General features: G+C 37.9%; 1 protein-coding gene across 4 annotated transcripts in view; it reads right to left on the minus strand.

Annotated features, from left to right (window-relative positions):
- Positions 1–780: 780 nt before the first annotated feature.
- Positions 781–21,916, minus strand: part of LOC115916761 — a 28,149-nt gene continuing 7,013 nt past the window's right edge. For 2 of the 4 annotated variants that reach the window (XM_030970510.1, XM_030970517.1), the window contains 13 exons: positions 20,935–21,829; positions 15,805–15,855; positions 13,831–13,908; positions 10,934–11,070; positions 10,266–10,385; positions 9,698–9,728; positions 7,733–7,754; positions 7,174–7,198; positions 6,257–6,295; positions 5,044–5,145; positions 3,853–3,958; positions 2,549–3,448; positions 781–1,787 (listed from right to left, as the gene is read on the minus strand). In XM_030970510.1, the coding sequence (XP_030826370.1) occupies positions 1,732–1,787; positions 2,549–3,448; positions 3,853–3,958; positions 5,044–5,145; positions 6,257–6,295; positions 7,174–7,198; positions 7,733–7,754; positions 9,698–9,728; positions 10,266–10,385; positions 10,934–11,070; positions 13,831–13,908; positions 15,805–15,829 (1,641 nt within the window). In that variant the 5' untranslated portion in view covers positions 15,830–15,855; positions 20,935–21,829 and the 3' untranslated portion in view covers positions 781–1,731. The remainder of the gene's footprint in view (positions 1,788–2,548; positions 3,449–3,852; positions 3,959–5,043; positions 5,146–6,256; positions 6,296–7,173; positions 7,199–7,732; positions 7,755–9,697; positions 9,729–10,265; positions 10,386–10,933; positions 11,071–13,830; positions 13,909–15,804; positions 15,856–20,934; positions 21,830–21,916) is intronic. The other 2 variants (XM_030970503.1, XM_030970523.1) reach the window with 1 other exon arrangement.

Genomic DNA, 21,916 nt, shown 5'->3' on the forward strand with positions numbered 1-21,916 from the left:
CAAAGAACATCTAATTTGGGTGGAGCTGATGCAGCTACTGTGTGTCACTGGGGTATACAGTGATGGCAGTAAAATCCAAAAGGGAATGAGAAATGAGGAAAAGAGTTCTCTGCAACAACCTCAAATGAAAAAGTCTTAACTCGAATTGATGGAGTTGCAGCAGTAATATTTCCTAGCAACATTTTTTCCACAGTTTCAGAATTTTAGTTGCACTACACTTTCTGTGAGGAAAAAAACTGTGCTAGTAACATTTGTGTAAATAACTTCTGGTAATTTTTTAATGTAAATATAATAACTAATCAATCCTACAGACTTGTAAATCAAAACTCTGACAGACACCTGTGGTAGGAAAAAAAATTTTCCCTTTTTGAGCAAGAAGGTTGAGTATGTAATTCAGTGCATGGAAGTGTATGGCACAACTATGAGGTGTATGATGTTACAAACCACTCCAACACTTCAGTAAGTATGAGCAGTGAACAGGAACGAAACAGTGAACAGGAACAAAAATGGAAAATGGATCTTTTCAGATGCAGAAACAAAGTAATGACAGAAGGAAAATTTTAGGGAATTGAGTTTACTTATGCTCAACAATAAATTATTTGGAATTGAGTTTTTATTAAAATTTACATAACAAGATCCAAAATGTTTTATGGCAGCTCACGAAGACTAACCCTGCTTCAGCACAAGTATTTAATGCACAGAGACACAGTTCCAGCATGGGTGAGAAGAAAAATGATAGTCCACAATGCAGCAGTGAAAAGGAAAACAGACACTCAGGAGTAAACTGTCTCACTTTACTTCTTTTCTTCAGCTCCATGTAACTGGTTTTAATTACATAGAGCAGATATCTAAAGCCAGGCATTCATGAGCATGTGGCTCTGATACACCTCATGAACTGGTAAGTACTACTCAGTTAGTACAACATTTTGTTTGTTTTTTGTTATTTTATCCGATTGCCTTATGGGTTCTACTATTTCTTAATATGCTTTTGCCAGTAGAAAGAATCAAGAATTGTTATTTTAGCATGGGTTGATCCACCAAATGAGTTTTTACGATAATTTGCAATTATTTCATTTTGAACAACATTATTTAAAATTTTGCATATATTTCACACCATTTCTTACTCTGCAAACTGATATGCCCTGTTACATACCAGTCCTCTAGTAGAAATTACATTTTCCTCATATAGCATCACATTAACATAGAGAGAATACCTATGCTGTGACATTCTCCTTTCTTTGTCTAAACAGAAATGTAGTGTATCAATTTCTAAAAATATGCTAATTATAAAGCCTCAAATTAATGGAAATGGCCTTACATTTGTGTGAAGAAAAGTAAACCTGTATTTTCAATTAATATTCTTCCTAAGTAGGTAGCATAAAAGTAAACCTTTCTTTCTCTTCTGAATTGAGAAGGGTACTAAAAGGATTATTAGCTTTTTGCTGACAGAGTAATTTTAACATATTTTCAAAAAATAACAAAAGATCTTTTTTCCTGAAGTATACTAAGATATAACAAATACATTACAAAAAAGCTTAAACAAAATAGTATGTTCACCCATTATGTGCAAGTTCATGTTCCAGCTATATTTCACATGTTAAAAACTTAAACCCTACCTCTCTTTACCTCTCCCAAGCCAGTCAAACACAGTTAAATGCAGTCTCTTTCCTGAAAGCCAAGTGATGGAGATTCTCAAGTCTCTTCATCTGTTTCCAGTTCAGCTGTTGCTCCTTAATCTTTCTCTCTAGCTTCTATTAGCACATTGACGAATGTCTGAATATTTACTTCTGGAAAGGGGCAATAAAGACATTTAGAGTTACTTCTATCTCATATTATTTCCATAATACAACATAGAGAATGTGAATATGAAAGTTTTACCATTAAGTAGCTACCTTATTAATTAACTAATTGTAGTACCAGAAGCATAGTTTGCATTTGTCCAAACTCATGCCCAATGACAGCTATGCGGTAGCATATGCCCACTTCTCTTTAAGCCCCTCTTATAATCTATTTCCAAAGGAGAAACTCTCATTTTGAATAGTATATCACTATTCTCAACATTAATGACTATTTCTACAGTAACTGGAAAAAAGAAATTGACCTTAATGAACCATCTCTTTGATAATGTTTCTCTTGTTATCCCAATGGGTTTTGACTCATTTGGATTATCTGTTATAATGCCATCCAGGCTTGGTTCTGCATGCATTCCAGTATTTCTTTCTTTATGCCAATACATTCCCCTCCCATCATTGCAAATCCACCAGTACAACTCATGATACAAACTGCTAGTTAGAAAGATGACCTAGGACAAACCTTTCAATTCAGGAAATTTTTGCACTATCAAAACCTCCTCCCACTCACTGCTCCATCCAGTTGCCAAGAGGCACGGTGTCCTCAGAGAAGCAACAATGCCTTTCTTCAGCTGATACAGATCTAAGCAAAATGAGCTTGACTCCCCTGAACAGCTCATCCCATCTCTGCAACCTGCAATCTCCTGCTTATGTTACAGTAACTCATTTCACATGATGGAAACTAATCACCATCTTACTTTGAAGCGCTGGGTAATATGGAGCCAACTGCTTGAGCATCCTGGTCATTGTAGGTACATCCTTTCCTAGAAGTTTGTTCACAGCACTGGGAGCAAGACCAACATCAGCTCCATCAAACATCTCTTCTGAGCTTCTGAACTGCTGGTGATCTTGGTACGAACCACTGCCAGAAAATGAGTCCTGATGTGAACTCCAGTCTGTCTGGTAGCCTGATTTCTGATACCTGAATTCTTGACACCTAGATTCCTGCTTCCAGCTAGAATCCTCGTTCCACCTATAGTCCTCATTCCACTCATTCCACCTAGTGTCCTGGTGCCACCTGGATCCACCTCTTCCTGAAACAGTAGAAATTGCAGAAGATGTACAAGTATTAACAGACTCATAGTTCTTGTAAGAGGAATAGTTTTGTGAAGCATAATTTGTAAAGTATCTTCCAGATGAAGGATATAAAGCAGAATAATTGGGATAGGATAATTCTTGGTCACTTATATGCCTTGCTTTGGTACACACTTGTTGATTGCTCCATTTTGTATTTTCTCTGCCAAATGAGAGTCTGTTATCACAGAGCTCATTTCCTTGCACATCACTGGATATGTATTCTGCTGAGTACTCCTTCACTGGGCTGCTCTGGTATGAAGAGGCCCCAGGAGCCAAATTCATGGAGGGCGCGGAGTTTCTGAGCTGTCTCAGCCATTGGCTGACACCACTGGCAGGAATATCAGGCTCAACAGCAGGAGAGTCCCCGAGCAGAGACACACTTGCAAAGTTGTCAGGTGTCAGATGACAGGAGGATGATCCATTATCTTCTTGGTAACTGTTGGGGTGAGCAGGAGCAAAAGAAGCATCTTCAGAACACTCTTCATACTGAGACAAAAAACCTTGATTCCAGTCAGAACTTCCTGAATAAATAAGGGGTACTTAAAGTTAGCAAAATATTAAAATACCAGCTGCAAACACAACTACTTTGAGATTTTATGATGTGTACTTCTGTTCTTTTCCCATTTCCTGCCTTTATGTCTTAACTGAGTTTTGCATTTTTTTACCCAAAAATTCTAATAGTAAATAGATCAGGAAGGGTTACTGCTTGAATTTCCATAACCTTAACATAACACTGTTCAGTGAGACAGGGATGTTTTCAGACAGTTAAGTCATTAAAGCTCCAGAAAATTATATCCTGAACTGACTCAGAGGGCACAGACACAGTACACCAGCTAAGAAGCACTATGGCTGGCCATAAAAGTAAATTTTCACAATCTGTGCAGGCTCCAGAGTAAACAAACTAGTAGGAAAAAAAATAAATTACCTTTGTATTCTACATCTGGCCCATAGTGTTCTGGGATGCTTTGCCTTTCTGGAAATTCATCTTGAGGTACTGGCACCAGTGGGCCTAAACTGTTGGTGTAATTATCCTAGGTAAAGCAAAAGGTCAGAATGTCTGTTTGCAAATGCAAGAATTTAAGAACTTTACAAATTCTAAAAAGCAACAAATTTCCCATAGAAAGTTAGCAAAGTACAGTTTCAAGTGATAGGAAAGTCCATGTGAGGGGTGTGTTGTTACCACATTGCACCACTATTTTCCAGTGTTATTTGAAGAGATACTTTCCTCGAGAACAGAAGGAGGTCTCTGGTGAAGACAATGTCTCCTGTTTCAAATTTATTGCCTTGTCTCTCTTATCATCACCTGGCTAAAATATAAAACTGCTGCATATGCAAATCCTGCCTCCATCTGGGGAATGCAGAATGGAAGGCCCAGCTGAGCGATTAAGCAGCAGAAACAACATTTAACTGGTGCTGGTGGCAGCAATTGCACAGAGATAGTTACTGCAGCTCACCTGACATGGAATATACAATTGAGTCTGAAACAGCTTTCAGAAAAAAAATAAATCCTGAATTTTGTGAACCAGTAGCTGCCAGAGTGATTAATCATTTCTTCACAGATTCAGGTCCTTCTTCAAATTCCTTTTTCCATGGGTAGTCAACCTCTTTGCAAAGAAGCTATGGAGGCTTGTAAGGACCAACATATAGTCAAGAACATCTTGCCTACCTTAATCTTAACAGATTAAAACTCCCAACTGAGAGCAAAGCTACAAGTTATGAGAAAGACAGGCCTACTCACAGGACCACAAAAGAAAAAAGTGGCACATTTGGGTGGCACTTAAAGCCTCAATGATCTTAGAACAAAAGCTAACAAGCAAGGGACCACCACAAAAAGGGTGACAACCTGTCATTGAGAAGCAAAATGATGCCCAGAATAGAACACACACACAAAAAAAGCCAAAACAGATACATGATGATGGAATACTAAGAGAAATGTGCTATGTAATTAATATCTTTGTTATTTAAAAATTGTAAAAGAAGAAAATTAAAGTACATTTAACTGGAGGTTTTGACCATGCCTGAACTGCTACAGGTTGGCAGGGTGTTAATACAGTGAGTTTAACCACTCATTTCCTCCCAATAGTAAAACAATTCTGGACAAGATTAAGTTACTTACTGCTGCTTTCTTTTCACAAAAGGCCTTCAAAGCCTCCATGAGTTCCTGTGTAATGCGAACAACAAGTGTTGCTTCTGAGTCTGAGGTGATGTGAAAAGTCTCCTGTCAAAAAACATGGTTAGAATTGGTCATTAGGATGCCAAAGGGTCAAATACACAAACAGATCAAAGTTATACTTTGATTTTTGTATAACCAAATTTATACTATTGGTTAACATATGGCATATATGATAAATGTATCCAAAAATATCAAAAAATAAAATTGCGAGCATAATTATGGCCTGATAAAAGGTAAAACATAAACTTGGATTTCTGTGCCACTCCTGTACCGTCAAGTCCATAAAAATTTTGTTGCAGACAGAGAATGGCACAAGTCCTAAATTTATATTATCTGTGTAGAAAATTGAATAAATAATAAGCTTCAGGCTGATTACTAAGTAAATGAATTTATAAGTGATTACAGCAAGTTAAAAGAATATAGGCAGTCTTTTGTAAGGAATAGCTGTGATTCCTGTACATAAAAGTCAATTAACTACCAAGTTTTTTTGTAGTTTACTAATTATCCCTTAAGACTTGCTTTTTCTCTCTCTTTCTGAAGTCACAAGTAACCACCGTGTGCAAGACATGAAGCACTCATTTCAAAACATTCTACTTCTGATTTCAGTGCATAAACACAATTCAAACTCAAATGAAACATTCCAATTGCCTTAGGCACAGAACATTACTTTCACAGAGTAAAAGTCAGATATTTTCATAAACCCAAAAGACAAAATGAGGCTTACTATGTCACTGTCAACAGCAACAGAACTGATAAACTTTCCCCAATCACTACAAGACCAGCAGCTGTGCTCTCTCTGGCAGCCAGACCAGACTGGCTCCTCTTGCTCAGCATTATCAACAATCCCATTAGATATGGCCAGCCAGCAGCACCTGAGCACCACCAGTGCTGCTAATTAACACTGCTTGTCAGGGTGGCTCCTCAGCAAAGAGGAGAGTCATCCACAGAACAGGCTGAGAGCTCACATTTAATCCAGCCAATTGCTCTGAGCTAAGCTACAGCTGCACTAACTTTTGAGGGCAGAGTCCACTAAAATAGAAATTAATGTTGCAGTCAAGTGAGTTTGATCAATAATCAGAGGCCACTTCAAACAATAATCACTGCATGGTACTGGTGAAACATCCCAACTCTCATCACAATTATTTTACATACGTACCAAGAACTCCAGAGCTTTCTGTTTCCGAACAGGATCGTTCTGTAGGATTGAAAAATAGGGGGAAAAAAATTTAGAAGACTGAATTTTACAGCAGTTGTTGCATCATCTTGTACAGAACGAGATATTTTAATCTTTTATCCAACAACAAAAGTCAACACAAAGAAAAGATAATTTTAGGTCAGAGCCATAAACATGTAACCTTAGATCTTCAGTATCAGTTTGGTAGCAGCTACACAAACACAACTGCTTTCCTTCCAATACCAGGAAGAACACATTTCACATCCAAGCCACACACCTACAGGAGCTATCTTTCCCAGCCTTTCCTCACTCAGGAGCAAAATCATGTTAAAAAAGTCAAGTGCTCAGCTGCATTTAGCACAGTACCTGACCAGCCTGAGGCCCACACAACCAACTCTGCCACTAAGATAAAAACAAGGCACTTCTCAGTGTTTGTTTCCAGAGCTAATCAGGACAGACACTTCAGTAATCATTTTGAATGTCACCTCTGAGTTAGAAAAAGGGATTGTAAATCTTTAGATATATCTTAAGATTTAAACCAAACTTTCAGTATAGAATAGTCTTGATCTGAAGAGGGAGAAGACAGGGAAGGGGAGACTGCAGCACAGGCTGGGAGACCTGGCCCGGAAACACTGGCTCTGAGACTCTCAGTGGCTCTGAACAGGATTTATGAGAGCTAAGGTGAATGTACTGTATTCTCTTCCCCTCTGCTGTGATGAACACAAAACCCTGACTCATTAGGTCAATTGCTTCTGCAAGAATATTAATAAAATACTAAATAAAGCCAAAGAATAAGCATTTTTCCAGAAAAAAAAATAAAAACAAGCATAAAGAAATTGCTACAAAATGAGAACTTGTGAGTATGTGAACTCCTGTGTGGAGTTACTGCCTCTACATACCTCTTGCTTATAATCATCTTCCCACCTTAAAAGAAAAAAAAATATAGTATTAAGATGCATTCTAAAAATTACGAAAACACTAAGTTTACTCAAAATATTTCAGTTTCCAAATTTTTATCACTTACCAATACTGGATATCTTTCTCTAAGAAATAACAGTGTTTTAAATATGCTGTAAAGGTCCTTATTCTGACTGACTCTCAAAGAGACCAGTAGTGCAGATGAACTTCTTTACAAATCAGCTAAAGGACATGATTAAAAAAATGGCGAGTTGTGCTTTTTCTTCCTATATAAACAGCTGTTTATAAAACTTACTCAGCCAATGATATCCCACAGAGAATGGAAGCAGCTTGAAATTTTAATTGCAATTACTTTTTGAGTGCAGTATTTCAAAAGTCATAGCTGCTACTTCCTCACAGACAAAAAGGAACAATTTAAAGAAGAGGAGTAAGTACAGTGGAAAGACAATATAAAATGTTTTCCTATATGTCATGATGTTTGCTACAGAAAAACAGATTTAAAATTCTGTTTTGATTCTCCTGTGCAGGTAGTACTCTCACCTTGATTTCTTCTTCAATGGGGCTAGAAAATAAAAAAGAATTATTAGCAACATTACAAGGTTTGCACTGTATTTCTGCAACAGAAGCATTACACAAACAGAACAGTTACTAGCTGTGAAGTGGCTGTGGTTTCTGTAAAGGGTAAGATTCAGCAGCAAATGGCACACACACCCATCTTAGAAACCAGCAGGCATCCTTGCTGAAAAGTCTGTGGGAGTCCCATGCCCTAAAGGCTCTGCAGGGTACCCTACAGCACCTGTGCTCAGGCAGCTGAACCCCACACAAGAAGGCTGTATGGAATAAACTGAGGTGGGCCTGTTTCCTCCATGAAAAAAAGTTACAAGGTCTGCATGTGGGTTTTTTCCAAGTAAATACCAGTGAACCTAAAAGCTGTACATACAATACCTAAGTTTCTAACAAGAAGTTATAGGGGTTGGAATGTGTGATCATCTCATCTCTATCAGTGTATAAGCATGAGGAGGGAGGGAGGGAAAGCTCAGCAAAAACAAGGCAGTCTAAAACAGTAACTATGCTTCAGAGAACCAGCTACTGCAGGGTACATAACTTCTCACTTCTTAAGCATCGTGCTCCAGGATAAGCAACAGGACATGTAATAATTCTCTGCACAAGTGACACCTTTGGCCCTACAAGACAAGGCCAAAAGCCTTGTGTTGCCATGTTAACCAGTTCCCATTAACACAGTTAACACATGCTGATGGAGCTGTTAATGTCCATTTCATCACTCATACCTGTGTACTAGCAGCCTTTCTTAATTATATCCCCAAAGTCATCCTTACTGTCAGAGGAGAGTTTTGACATTTGCCAACATGATCTAGTCTAAAGTTACTTACTGCTGCTAACCCAGTAACCACGATTTCCTTCTAAAGAACCAGAGGGGTTTTTTTTTGGAATTCACTTGATGTTGACCTTATCACCTGACCAGAACAAACCTTTATCTTGAAAGGCACAATGCTTTTGCAGGTAACTTCCCTCATGTTCATTTTTTCAGAGTTTCATATCCTGTTGGGCAGGATATGATCTGTGTGGGATCACTTTTTTTGATGTTCCAGATTGATATTTGACCATGTCTTCCACTTCTACAGAAGTCTGCTGACTTGACTGATGTCAGTTGATTCTGAACTGAGAATTACTCAGCTAATTAGTGGCTGACATTCCATCTTCTTCGCAAGAGACACAGAAATTGAAAATATTTCTGCCACCTTGTTTTGCAGACCAACATTCAAAAGTACAAGCCACAGAAGCCACCAATGACCAATAAAAAGAAGAAAAAAAAAGTACTGCTGTGGTAGGCTCCTACAGCGGGACTCACGTTGACCAATCTGTAGATCTTTGAAACCTTCACCCACTTCAATCAAACCCACCTTCCTTCTGATATTAACATTAGGGTCAAAAGGTAGCAAGGAGGTATTCCTCCGGACTGGCATCATTAAGGATCTATAGCACACCTACAGTAACAAAAGATGTAACTCAGCCATACTGTATGAGGGAAGATGCTGGGTTTATGTTTGTGGGTTTGGTTTCCATCACTTGTTCCAATGGATTTGCTAAAGAATGGTAATTTCCACTTTCACCAGTGATTTAGCATAAGTCTTCTGATGATGTAAATGAGGTGGAGGAGACTTTATCAGCTTATTCAGAGAAAGCCATCAAGTACCACTTTTCCATACTTTTTTACTTTCCTTGATGAGCAAATTACTGCAGTTATCATAAATACTTCCCGGAACCAAGAAGTTAAAAAAATCTAAGGAAGACTGGAAGTCTGGCAATTTCCTTCTTTCATCACTTCAAAATCACAAAAACCAGAAAAATCTCTGAAAACATTCTGTGGTATTACAAATTGAATGTTTTACATCAGTCAAACCCTTTCAGTTCAACTAGTAAGTCAAATTAGGCCAAATATCAATTACATCACATCTACTATATTCAAGAAATTCACACACTTACATGAGGTAGCTGGTCTTGTGTAACCTTCCGTCTAAAAATATAAAAAGGTTCTTATTAGACTTTCTGACTAAAATTTCATAAAACAGTACCTACTGCAACTGCCTTTAGGAAAGGAACAAGTACTTTTATTTATGCCAACATAATTAAATTGAATTAAATTCCTCACACACAGATATAGACTTCTGTAAATATAAATTAAATTTGAGAAAAAAATTGCTTACATTTGAAAATATTTAAGTTGCAAAAATTAAAAATTATTGAAGTTAAAGTAATAAAATTTCTGAATCACTGAATTCAGACTGAACAAGTTTCAATTTAAAACATCTAAAACCTTAAAAATATAAAGCTTTGGCTTTTTTCAGATTAATTTCAATACTACTGTTCTTTTCCCTGGATCTTTCAGGGCAACCTAAAGGTAAGCCTTAGCTCAACTCACTATTACACTTCCTAGAAACACACAGAAAATTTAAGAGGTTTTGCCTGCAGTACTTTTAAAATTTACTCTATTAAACATAAAAGCACTGATAAAAGACACATGAAGAGAAATTTTACATTTACTTCCAATTACCTTATACATTTTTAATCCTTCACTCTTCTCCAGCTCTCCTGCTATTCGTTTGAAAAACGAGACTTTGCATTCTTTTGTATCTTTTGGTTTTTTCCTTATTTTATCTGGAAATTCTTTAGACTGTAAACAAAACCAGCTTGAAAAGGTTAATATCAAAATATATTACAGTATTAAAAAATTTACACATTTCACCTTCTGGACAAGCTTCCAAAAGACTGGTAAACATTGATTTGAATATTATGAACTAATTTCTTCTCTGCAACATATCTACTCAAATTTTAAAGTTACTAAAGTAGTCTTCAAAACAAAAAATGGATACCATGCAAAGCTTGCTACCAGAAGGAAACACCCTCTGTACCAAATCCAGCAATTCTATGGACATGCTGGGGAATAAAAAAGAATCCCATTGTTTTTGGAACCTGATCCTGAAAGCAATCTAAACACTTAGGAACAGACTTTGGAGCTGAAACAGACAGGCAGCCCTGGACTGCACTGCCTCAACAGCCCATATCATCAGAGCTCTTCATGCTGGCCTGACCCAGATAGAGTCAACTATACTGGCAATTTATTATATGGGGGTTTAAACTTCAAATGATCTAATTATTTAGAAAAAAAAATAAGGGAGTATCATAAAGAAGTTTTGATCAAAATGCATCAAAATTACTCACAATGTATTCTCTTCTGTGTTTATATCCACTAAGATGTTCTATCATAGGCGCCACCTCTGAATTACACCCACACAGCCTGCACTCGTAACGTGGCTCTCTTCTTCCTTCAAATCTGACTTCAACCACATGTTCTAAACCTGCAAAAGCAAGAGTTACAAATATTTCTATTTTACTACAGACTACTGAAATAAATGTATTCTTTACAATGCTGCTCATCAAATTCAAAATCAATATGTGAAATTATTCTATTTTCAGAATTTGACACTCCCTCAGGACCACTTCAACACTTCTATGGACTTATTACCCAATCAGCTAAATTTATCTCTTTCCAATATCTTATTCTGAAAGGAAATACACCATCTATGGCAGATTTCAAAGCCCACCAAAAATATTTAATGCATCTTTACTCCTGTCTGGGATATTTTTTCAAGAAACTAAGAAAGAGAATGAGAATAGGAAATGCCCTACAAATGTCTAGATTTAAAAACTGCATTTAAAATACTTAGTCAAAGATAATTTGGACAGTATCTGAGTAAAAGCAGATCTAGGAAAGACATTAATCACTTCACAGGAAAGACATTAATCACTTCACAAAACTGAATCTTTCACAATCTGAAAATGTTCCATAAACTTTTAAGGATCACAAGAATGAAAATGGGAATATTCTTAATTTTTTCTAGAAATTACTGAGAGAATTCCTTTAAAGTATTTAGAAACCTTCAAGTTTAAGGCTTCTTACCTAGCATGAAAATTTTATTCTGAAAAGCTTGAACATAATAAATTTAAAAGCAGTTTAAAACAAATAGGAAAATCCTGCAGCTGTTCCCTTATGTCATAATTTCCAGTACTCTGTATTTTGATGGGTTGATCCCAGCCAGCAGCCAAGAACCACATAGCTGCTTGCTCACTCACATCCACACCCCTCAGCAGGGTGGGGAGAACACGGGACGAACAAAAGCAACAAAACTCATGGACTTAAAAGACGGTTTAATAAGTTAAGGAAAGAGGGGTAAAAAACCCCAAAACCCCAAAAATAACATGCAAAAACCCATCGCTTACTGCCCCATAGGCAGACCAATACCCACCCACAGTCTCTGAACAGCCACCTTGGAAGTTCAACCTTGCTTTCCCCCTTTCTTCTTTCTTTACCTCAACTGTGATTACTGAACATAACATTTCATGGTACAGAATATCCTTTGCGCCAGTTTGGGTTAACTGCCCTGGATGTGCCACCTCCCAGTCTCTTGCCCACCCTGAGCTTATTCAAGGGTAAGAGCCCAGAATAACAAAATAGTCTTGATGCAGGTGCACTGCTCAGCAACAGGAAAAACCACTGGGGTGTCATCAAAACTGCTTCAGGCACAAATCCAAAACATACAGGCTGCTATGAAGAAATTCAACTCCATCTCAAACCTGCTATATTATCATACTGCTAAATCTTAACTCTGAAAATAAATTATCACCAAATGAACTGAAACTGTTCTTGCAACCTAAGTGTTTTCTATTACAAATGCTTATAGTAAAGTATTAATGTTAAAAAGCCTAGCAATTTATTAGGTGGAGACAATGCACTAAACAGAGAAATTTTCTGCTAATACTAGGAAATTTGCTACTTAGGCCTTCATCAGAGAACCTATTTCTCTAGGCCACCATGACACACTTGGAACACTAAGGCCACTGAGAAGCAGCCTTGCTACTCTCCTAAGAGTTTCTAACCTAGCACTTAGAAAGCATTAAAATTAATCTCACTTCTTCCAGTACAGCCAAGGACAGTAAGGAAAAATATCTCACAAAGTAGAAATATCTGTATATCCCACCAAATGGAAAGCCACAAAGAACCATGACTGATGACAAGTCACCAGTGGCATGAAGTCCAGTTGGAGGCCAGAAGACAGCAGCGCACCCCAGGGGTCAGTACTGGGTCCAGTCCTGCTCAAAACCTTCATTAATGATATGGATGATGATGCAGAGCACAACCTCAGCAAGGCTGATGATGACACACAACTGGGAGGGACGCAGATACACCAGAGGGTTGTTATGCCATCCAGAGGGACCCTGAGCAGCTGGAGCTGGGCTGACAGGAAGCTCAGGCAGATCAACAAGGGCAAGTGCCAAGTCCTGCATCCAGAGAAGAAAAAGCACGAGGGCATGCTGGGGGCTGGCTAGCCAGGAAGAACACTGTTAGGAAAGGGCCTAGTGGACAGCAAGCTGAAGATGAGCCAGCAAAGGCTGACAGCATCCTGGGCTGCACAAGGAGGAGTGCTCACATCAGGCTCCTCTCAGCACCAGTAGAGCCATTTCTGGAATGCTGCGTAAAGTTCTGGACTGCACAGTACAAGAGACACGGGCATGTGAAGGGCCATGAAAATTACAATGGTACTAGAGCATCTCTCCTATGAGAAAAGGCTGGGAAAGCTGGAACTGTTCAGCCTCAAGAGGAAATCTCATCACTGTGTATAAATACTTGAGATGAAGGTGCAAAGAGGGAGCTGTTTTCACTGGTGCCCAGTGCCAGGACAAGAGGCAACAGCACAACTGAAGCAGGAGATACTTTCACCCTGGAGATTTTCAAAAGCCATTCGACATGGTCCCAGACAACCTCCTCTGGGACTTGAGCAGGGGTTAAGAAAGGCATAGGCCCCTCCCAACCTCAACCATTCTGTGATCCGGAAAAAGCCTCTTTACTTAAATGGTTCCTTAAGGAACAAGTTAACAGTTAAGGAGGTCTTTATAATACCCAGTGCATTAAACTAAATTTAAAATGGTATGAGATAGGTAAGTTATTAAATACATTTACAGAAAATGAAACAGTAACTAAAATCCCACCTTCTATTTCAAAAAAAGGCCATTTGGTAACAAATTCAAAGGCATACAATTTATAGAACAAAAAACCATACCAATTAGAGGCTCTTCTCTTCTGGGATCATTCATAAAATCCTTCAGACAGGTTATGTAGCCTGTGAATGATCTCTTCACTGAAGTAAAAAATACACATAAAGAGACATTACACATTATATAGTTTACACATAATGTCTATGATATTAAAGGAGTTTCTAATGGGAGATTAATGGTGACAAAATTCATCTGCACTCTGAAATGCATAAGGAAAACAGGCAAGACCTCAGTCCCCCAAAGAAAAACTTTCCAACACTTTCTCTTCCATAATGATTTTATACACAAGGATTTAATGTCACTAAGAAAAGAAGCAAATAAGCAAAACAAGACTTCTAACACAATTCAGTTTACTGAGGAAAGGCATGAAGTTCACATACATAGCATGTCCCAGACTATGTCAGTTCTCATGAAAAAAAAAGAAAGCCATCAACCTCCTCCTCCCATCAAAAGCCTAACACTCATACAGCGTTCTGGGACTGCTTGTTTGGAGTCTGAAGTTCAAGAGTTATACTGCCTTAAGGCTAACAAAAACCACAATTTTCACTAATACAGCAAATACCTTTTGAGCTCTGGGCAGCCCAAAGGCTGCACAAACGCACTCAGTATATTACTGAGTCTGAACTAGCAGTGTTTCAATCAGGGCTCTATCTTGCTCCTCACTGAGTTTTAATAGCCTGCTTTTTGCTCTGCCTAAAACACTTCTAAAGCATTCCTGCTCAGCTTAGAATACCAGCAGAGTTCAGCTAAAACAACATGCAAAACAATCTCAAGGAGACATTAAGTGTATTCAAATGTTGGGCATTATAAAAGACCATGATGAAGTGTTAAAAAGCATATTTTTAATCTGCAAAAAAAAAGTGCAGAACTAGAATTCATCTACCTAATTACATCTAACTGACCAATGAATCATGTAAGAGTAATTAACACTGCTAGTTTCTTCAAATCAGAGCAAACAAGTAGAAATATCACAAGCATGGAACTGTTACTGTATTCTTTCCCACTAGGATGTCAGGTTATGGCTAAAAAAAACCCAAAAAACTTCACAAGAAGACGTAATTTCATATTCATCCTTAAATATTCATGCCATTAGAAATAAGCCTGTGCTACTATCAAGTCAAACTCCAGAGCTGAACACAAAGAAAAACTTCACTACGTTGCACCATTTAGATAAAAAACCTCTTGCAATATAACAGTGCTACAAAATACCTTGTGGGACACCTCCTGCCACAGCAACAATATGGCCCACTTTCACCAAAAGTTCACAGTCTTCTTAAAATCTATGTTTTGGTGGGGTTTTTTTCCACCTGAGGTGAGAGTCAACATGTAACAAGCTGGTGCCCAGTAATTCATCTCCACAGACAGACTTTCATCAACACTTAAATGCATGAATTTGTGTGCCTGTGCAGCAGCTCAGTGTGAGCTGGTTATTCCCAAGCTGACAGAGAACGGCATGTGATCTTTTGGACTTAATATGGAAAGATGCATGCAGAAAAAAGCTACAGGTCTGGTCAAGGTAACAGCCATTTTCTTCTTGTTTGCTAACACACAACTAAATACTTTTGTCTTAGTGTCACCTTAATAGCAAGCAACCCATGCTTTTCTTGGTTTATATGCTTTTGGTTTGTCATATTTTCACTGTACTCTGAGCATGCTGCAAATTTTTTTATTGAAAACTTCACCAACTAAAAAAATACTAGCTAGATTCATTACGATATTGTCAGATAATCATGAAGACAGAAACTATGTCTCGAGTTTGAAATTTTTTCCATAAAAATACTTGTAACTTCTTATTCTCTTAAGATCTTTTTTTTACCTAAATTAACCAATGCACAGAAGAAAAGCAATGGTCCCAATGTCTGGCAGCTTGCATTGCTTCTTCCCAGACCATAATCAAAACACCCGATTTAGTCACCACTGAAATAAAACCACTGATTTCAAAGCTGCATCAGAAAAAGGCATCATTTATATTCCGGTACCTCGTCTGAGCACTCGGTACTTCATCGGAACTTGGATTAGAGCTGAAGAACCTAGGATAAGAGTTTGACAGTCAGATTACTTCTTCTCATTTGCTTTTATTAAGTACTTAGTAGATCATTGACACACACTACAGAATTGAACAACTAACTTCATTTTGCAGTTTAATATAGGCTCAGTATTCCATCTTGATAGTTTTCTTTTTTAGCTTCATTGCTCTAAGTCTCCCATTCCACTCCCCTTCTCCAACAACACAAAATACCAAATACACAAATGTCACAAGAACCAGAATATTCAATGCTTATTTGATTTTTAAGTGCTTTTCATATTGGGATACTTATTTTAATTATTTTAACTATTCAGTATCATGCTCAACAATCAATCTGTGTTCCAGATATCCAACAAAAGCTTCTGGTCTAAACATTCAGAGCTGAAGCACAGTCCCAGACACAATTAATATAGTCATTAAACTACATCTTCTTTTACACAGGGGTCTGTATCTATTCCTAACCACTCAGAGCTTCAAAGTGAATGTTAAGGTGTGAACTTACACTCCTGTTGGAATTTCTCCCTTGCCCTTCTCTCCCTCAAATCCACAGACACACACAAACCACAGTGCTTTAATGACGTTGTCAATGTTTTGTAAGTCACAACAATCAAGATTAAAATAAGGTGATACATTACTACGCATAAAAGTGAAAGTTAAATTATTAATTATTTGCACACATAGTTCCTAATTTTGAAGTAATAAACTTTTCTACAGTCATGGCAAACAAAATGTGTTGCATACATATTTTTTTTCCTCTTTCTGCATAAAACAGGGAATTAAGAGATAGGTATCAAAGCTGTAAATCAAATAAAATCAAGGTTACAAACATTTTGCAAACAACTCTCCAATATTAATATAATGGAAGGGGTATGGGAAAGCATATCTCCCTTGATTTCTTAAAAAAAATTATGCATATTTTTCAGTTAAAAGCTTCAAAGTATCTGGTAGCAAGAAGATCCCCAGGCATTTTCCAATTAGAACAATTACTTAATGTCAGAATTGTTCAATTAGTGTCTGAAGCTCAAGTTAAGATTCCAGGTCCAGCATGTGCAGACATGGCCAAATGTTGTATGATACAAATAGGCTTATGTGAGAAAGTGCTTTATTTAGTTTACTTCTAGGAACAAAGTGAATTTACAGAGAATTGCACCAGAAGCAGTTCTCAGCACATTCTGCCTTAATGTGGTTAGTTTACAAATATGGTCAAGCTGAAAATCAAGTTGTGATAGCTGCTGCTGTCACCAAAGGTAGCAGATTGGGGGATTGAATTTTTTTTAATTACACAAAAGAAAAAGCATGAAGTAAAGATCATTGCTGCCCACAAATGTTTAACAAAGCAGTTTTGATCTTGAAGACTCTCCCATTCAGCAGCAGCATGTTCCCAGGCTAACATTTAATTCACACTTACTAGCCACGTAGCTTTGTAATGCTATCAATAATATATTTCTTAAGCATCTCAAAACCAAACCAAAATAGTATGTTCTCTAAAGCATACCAGACTGATCAATGAGCCGAAAATCAGCTGGTTTGCCAGGCTCAAAGGGAAACAATCAACAAAGCATCCTCCTGGTGTCCAGTAAGCAGCAGAATCCCCCAAAGAGCAAATTCCAGGGTCCACAATGCCCAGGGATGCATCCCCAGCCAGGTTACAGATGTTGACATTCATAAAACACCCTCAGAAAATTCATAGGCAACAGTAATTTAGGGGATACAACTGATGCCACAGCTTCAGCTGAGTGGGACCTTGGGAACACTGAGATACTGCACAGGCAGTCACTGCAGAATATCTTATCCCCCATTATCTGAGACCTGTAAGGATGACTACTATCACTCCTGTTCAGTTCAAGGGGGATGTAGAGGGGGGCCCAGCAAAATGGCAAATAATTTATGAGAACAGGCTTGGGAGCTGGACTTGTTTAGACTGGTAGAGATGAAGAGGAGACATAATAGCATGGATACCTGAACAGCAGCAACAAAATGTCAGCCCTGTGGGAACCTGACAGAAGCATTAAAAAGTAGCAGCCAGGAATAGTTGCTTCATGTGCAAAGATTAGATATTAGGATAAAATTCCTCTTTGAACAGAGGAGCAACTGCAGACTGATATTAAACACAGGCAGAAGACACTCTGCCTGTCAACACATTCAAGGATTCAGCAAGAAAGTGATGATCCAGCACTGGTTGTAGCCTTGCTTCAATCAGGAAGTTAGGAAATCACCTAATCAGTCTCAGGAAATCTCTTCCACCTGATTATTTTATTTAGTAAGAACTATGTTCCAAATACTAGCTATGCACATGAATAAACAAAAAAACCCAACCAAAGCAACTCCCCAAAAAACCCTTTCCTTTCAATATTGAATTACAGAGCGCTGAATGCACACACATTCCTAATGACTGCCAGAAATGTAACAGCCATGTTTCAAAACAAAAAGGCAGTTTCAGACACTGTCAATTCAGCTACTCAGCAGCAACAAGGATGTCCCAAGCTCAGCACCAGATTCCCTTTTGAGTATAAAAGGGAAGTGAAGGGGAAACAAACACGCCAGATTCCACCATGTCAAGAACTCCCCAAGACAAAAGTAGTAAGGGTGTTGAAATAGTGTTCCACCTTATACTTCTATTATTATGGCTTCTGAAACATTTTCTCTTTTAGTCTGTAAGTCAGAATAGAATTTCCAGGCTTTTCCTTGAAGACTCAGCAGTAGATATACATCCAAAAAACACACCCCTATCCATGTTTAACACATACTGAGCATGGAGGGACATGTTAAAACATATCAATTTCTTAACATATTAAGCTGAAATACTGATCAGGATACTGCTAAGTTTATCACTGGTGAACATAAGGCAGAATCCACCACATCTGTGCCTTCACTGGAGGAAGAACTTGTCTTCAGTGCTGTTTAGCAACTGCAGCTTATCTTCAGACTGGAATCCTCTCCTCAACTCCATGTTTTACAGAACAACCATAATGAAGCTTTCTTTACTCATGGTGGAATTTACAGGTTTTAAGTTGAAGGGTATAGATACAGATTAGTAGATCCAGCAGCTAAAACATACAACATCCCTTATTACACTTTCCATTTGTATTGCTATAAAGAGCAGGACAAGCTACTTCTGCATCATACTGTAATGCAAGAAAAATTCCACAGGCTGTACAAATAAATTAATTAATCCACTCCTCTGCGCCATATTCATTTCACCATTAAGCCCTTTCTCCATAAAGGGCTTTAACAGGGCTCATACTCTGTATTATGCCTCTTGCCTGAGCTAATAGTAGTAAACCAGTGCATTTTGCTACTGCCCAGTAAATGTTTGCCTATGTGTATATTGGCATTGCCCCATCATTTAGTGCCTCTTGCTCAAAGCAAAAAGCTTTCAAAACTTTTCTATTTTGGCCAACAGACCCCAAGAAAAAAAAAAAAGCAATGTTCATTCTCCTCCACTCCTTATCCCTGAATACATGGGCAACTGCCTTAAAAAAGGGCTGAAAGAAGTATTCCATCTGTCCAATTACATGACTGTACAAAGGAATCACACGACTGAAATTCATGTACTCAGCTGTGCTTTGACTTAACACTTAGTAAAGCCTCAGAGCTTCAGCATCTTCTATTTCCACATCTTCCATTATGTTGCTTTCCTCTGAACTGCTGAAGGAAAAAAAACACCCAAGCCAAACCAACCCAATATATCCAATTCTGTCATTACCACAAAAATAGCTTGTGGATAGTTTTGCCATACGGAAACTCACACAGTAATGTGATGAAGTCACCTTTCTTAGAGAAAGTGGAACTCTTCCAAAAACAAACACCTGGAATCAGATGCATTTCCTTGCTTAATTGACTTTGAAGTCAACATGGTTGTACAGTCACACAGGTTACATACACTCATCACTTCTGGATTATCAAGTAACTTTTGGTGGGTTCAGAAAGGATACATGGCATATCCCATTTGGAAATACTCAGAATCCAAATACTTTGTCTTTTTAAATTTTTGTTTACAAATGGCAGGTGTTTGTTTAACAAGGGAGGTGTTCTCCCTACTGACAAAAGAACTTTTTAAAATTCTGCAGCAAGGAAGAAAATGCAGATATTGGTGTAAAACATTCTAAATATGTCAAGCCTCATCCTCTCAAGTACCTTTTCCTTTTTAGACAGTGTACATTTCAGATACTTGTCAGGTATCATCCTGAATTATTTCCAAGAAAACTCATCCTTCACTTTCACATCATTTTTTCCCTGGCTCTTTGAACTCCAGCTCTGTGAACATGCTGTCACATTTCAATCTCACTGGAACATTTGATAGCATGAATATTAGAACAAGATTGCAGATCCAGCAACAACAACAAAAGCATCTCAATAATTTATATACTGAAATTAAATTAGATTCAAACTTTACATAGTGCACCTAATTTAAAAAAATTCATACTTTCCATGCGCATTCACAAACTTTACTACTAAATTTAATAATTTTTGTTCATGCTTACCTCAGAGGTCTACAAACAGTTAAAAAACCCCCAACTATTTAAAATGAAAAAAGAAAGGCTAGATAAATTCATCATTATACTTTTGTATCAAGGACAGAGCACAATGAATTTACTGGATCTGCTGGATCTTGAAGGAGAATTATATATATAATTGGTAATATGTCCATGGGAGAGTTCAAGAAGATCTACACACATACTGACTACATAATTCAGCATTGTAGTTCCCAACACCTCTGAAAAGTTACTTAAGAAAAAAGCCTTTCTACTTGTAAAAAAACCTAAAGCAGCACAACTGAAATGTACAAATAAATTTCATCAGACCAAATTTCAGCCTCTTTGGACAAATAAACCCTACCAGTGGCTTGCAAGTTGACCTTCCACATCTTGATCTTCAGTGAACCAGAATGCAATAGACAATAGAATAAAGGAGACATCAATAGTATTAATAATAGTTTTTTATTAGAAGTAAGTTTCTGATAGCTTCAAAATTATTCCTGAGGCAGAGAACTTTCTAGGTAAAAACATATCTTGCAATGCTTCTGACATGTGGTACCCTGTGATGTTGAGACTCCTCCAGAGGTCACAGCTAACCTGCTTACCAAAGCTTCTAAATTCTTCACTTCATTAATTAGGTATTTTGACTTCTTGTTCTGCAGGACACATCCCAGTTGAAAGATTCCAAGTCATAACATTTCCAAAGATACAGTACTTGTAGCATACACACATTCTTAACCTATGGATTAATTCTTAATTCTCCATGGAACACAGAGACTGTAGTACATACAGGACTGTTTTCTAAAGCCATAGGTATTTGCAACAGGTTCCTGCACTGCACCACTCTTTTCACAGCCTTGCTTCCACAACTTCTGTCCTCTTATTCAAGTTCACTTTCTGCCACATGCATCCCATACATTATTCCTCCAAAACCAGATTTTATGATCTTGAAGAAAGAACCTCTTCACTTAATGAGTATTACTTTTAATGATCATTTCTGACACAAAATTCAAAGAAATCTGTAGAAAGTGTCTTCCACTAAAAGCCCTTGACCAGAGCCACATAAATCTGTTCTTGTTGCTCAGGTGTAAATACAATTTTGTAGCACTTGAATCCACTGGACTTTGAGAAGACTTGAAAGTTTCCACAACTCCTCAAATTCTGTGAGAGGGCTCCGTTACCACACAGCAGTCACAGGTGACTGAGGCAAAATCTCATGACTGTTTTCACACTTGAATGACATGTCTTGCACTAATTCCCTCATCAGCACAAAACCCTGAGAGCAGCTAATGAAGCTCAGTCTCTTAGGAAAGGGCTCTGACCAACATTTTCCCAGATCTTTCTTGTGTGTTGATTCTTCAGGGTGCAGCAAGTGGTGAGCTCAGCCTGCAGCACTTCCCTCAGTACAGGACTGACACCGTCACTCTTCCCTGCGCAGATGTGTGTCTTCAGGCACCTCTGATCACCATGGTTCAAAAAGGCTGAGAGGTTCAAAAGACACTGGGGAACAGATGATAAAGGTGGAATGTAAGCCTTGTTTCTTCAGAGAACAGGCCAAGAAGATAAAGTAGAAGTGAAACGCTTGTT

This window comes from Camarhynchus parvulus, chromosome 2 (assembly GCF_901933205.1).
Source record: "Camarhynchus parvulus chromosome 2, STF_HiC, whole genome shotgun sequence".
NCBI classification, from domain to species: domain Eukaryota; kingdom Metazoa; phylum Chordata; class Aves; order Passeriformes; family Thraupidae; genus Camarhynchus; species Camarhynchus parvulus.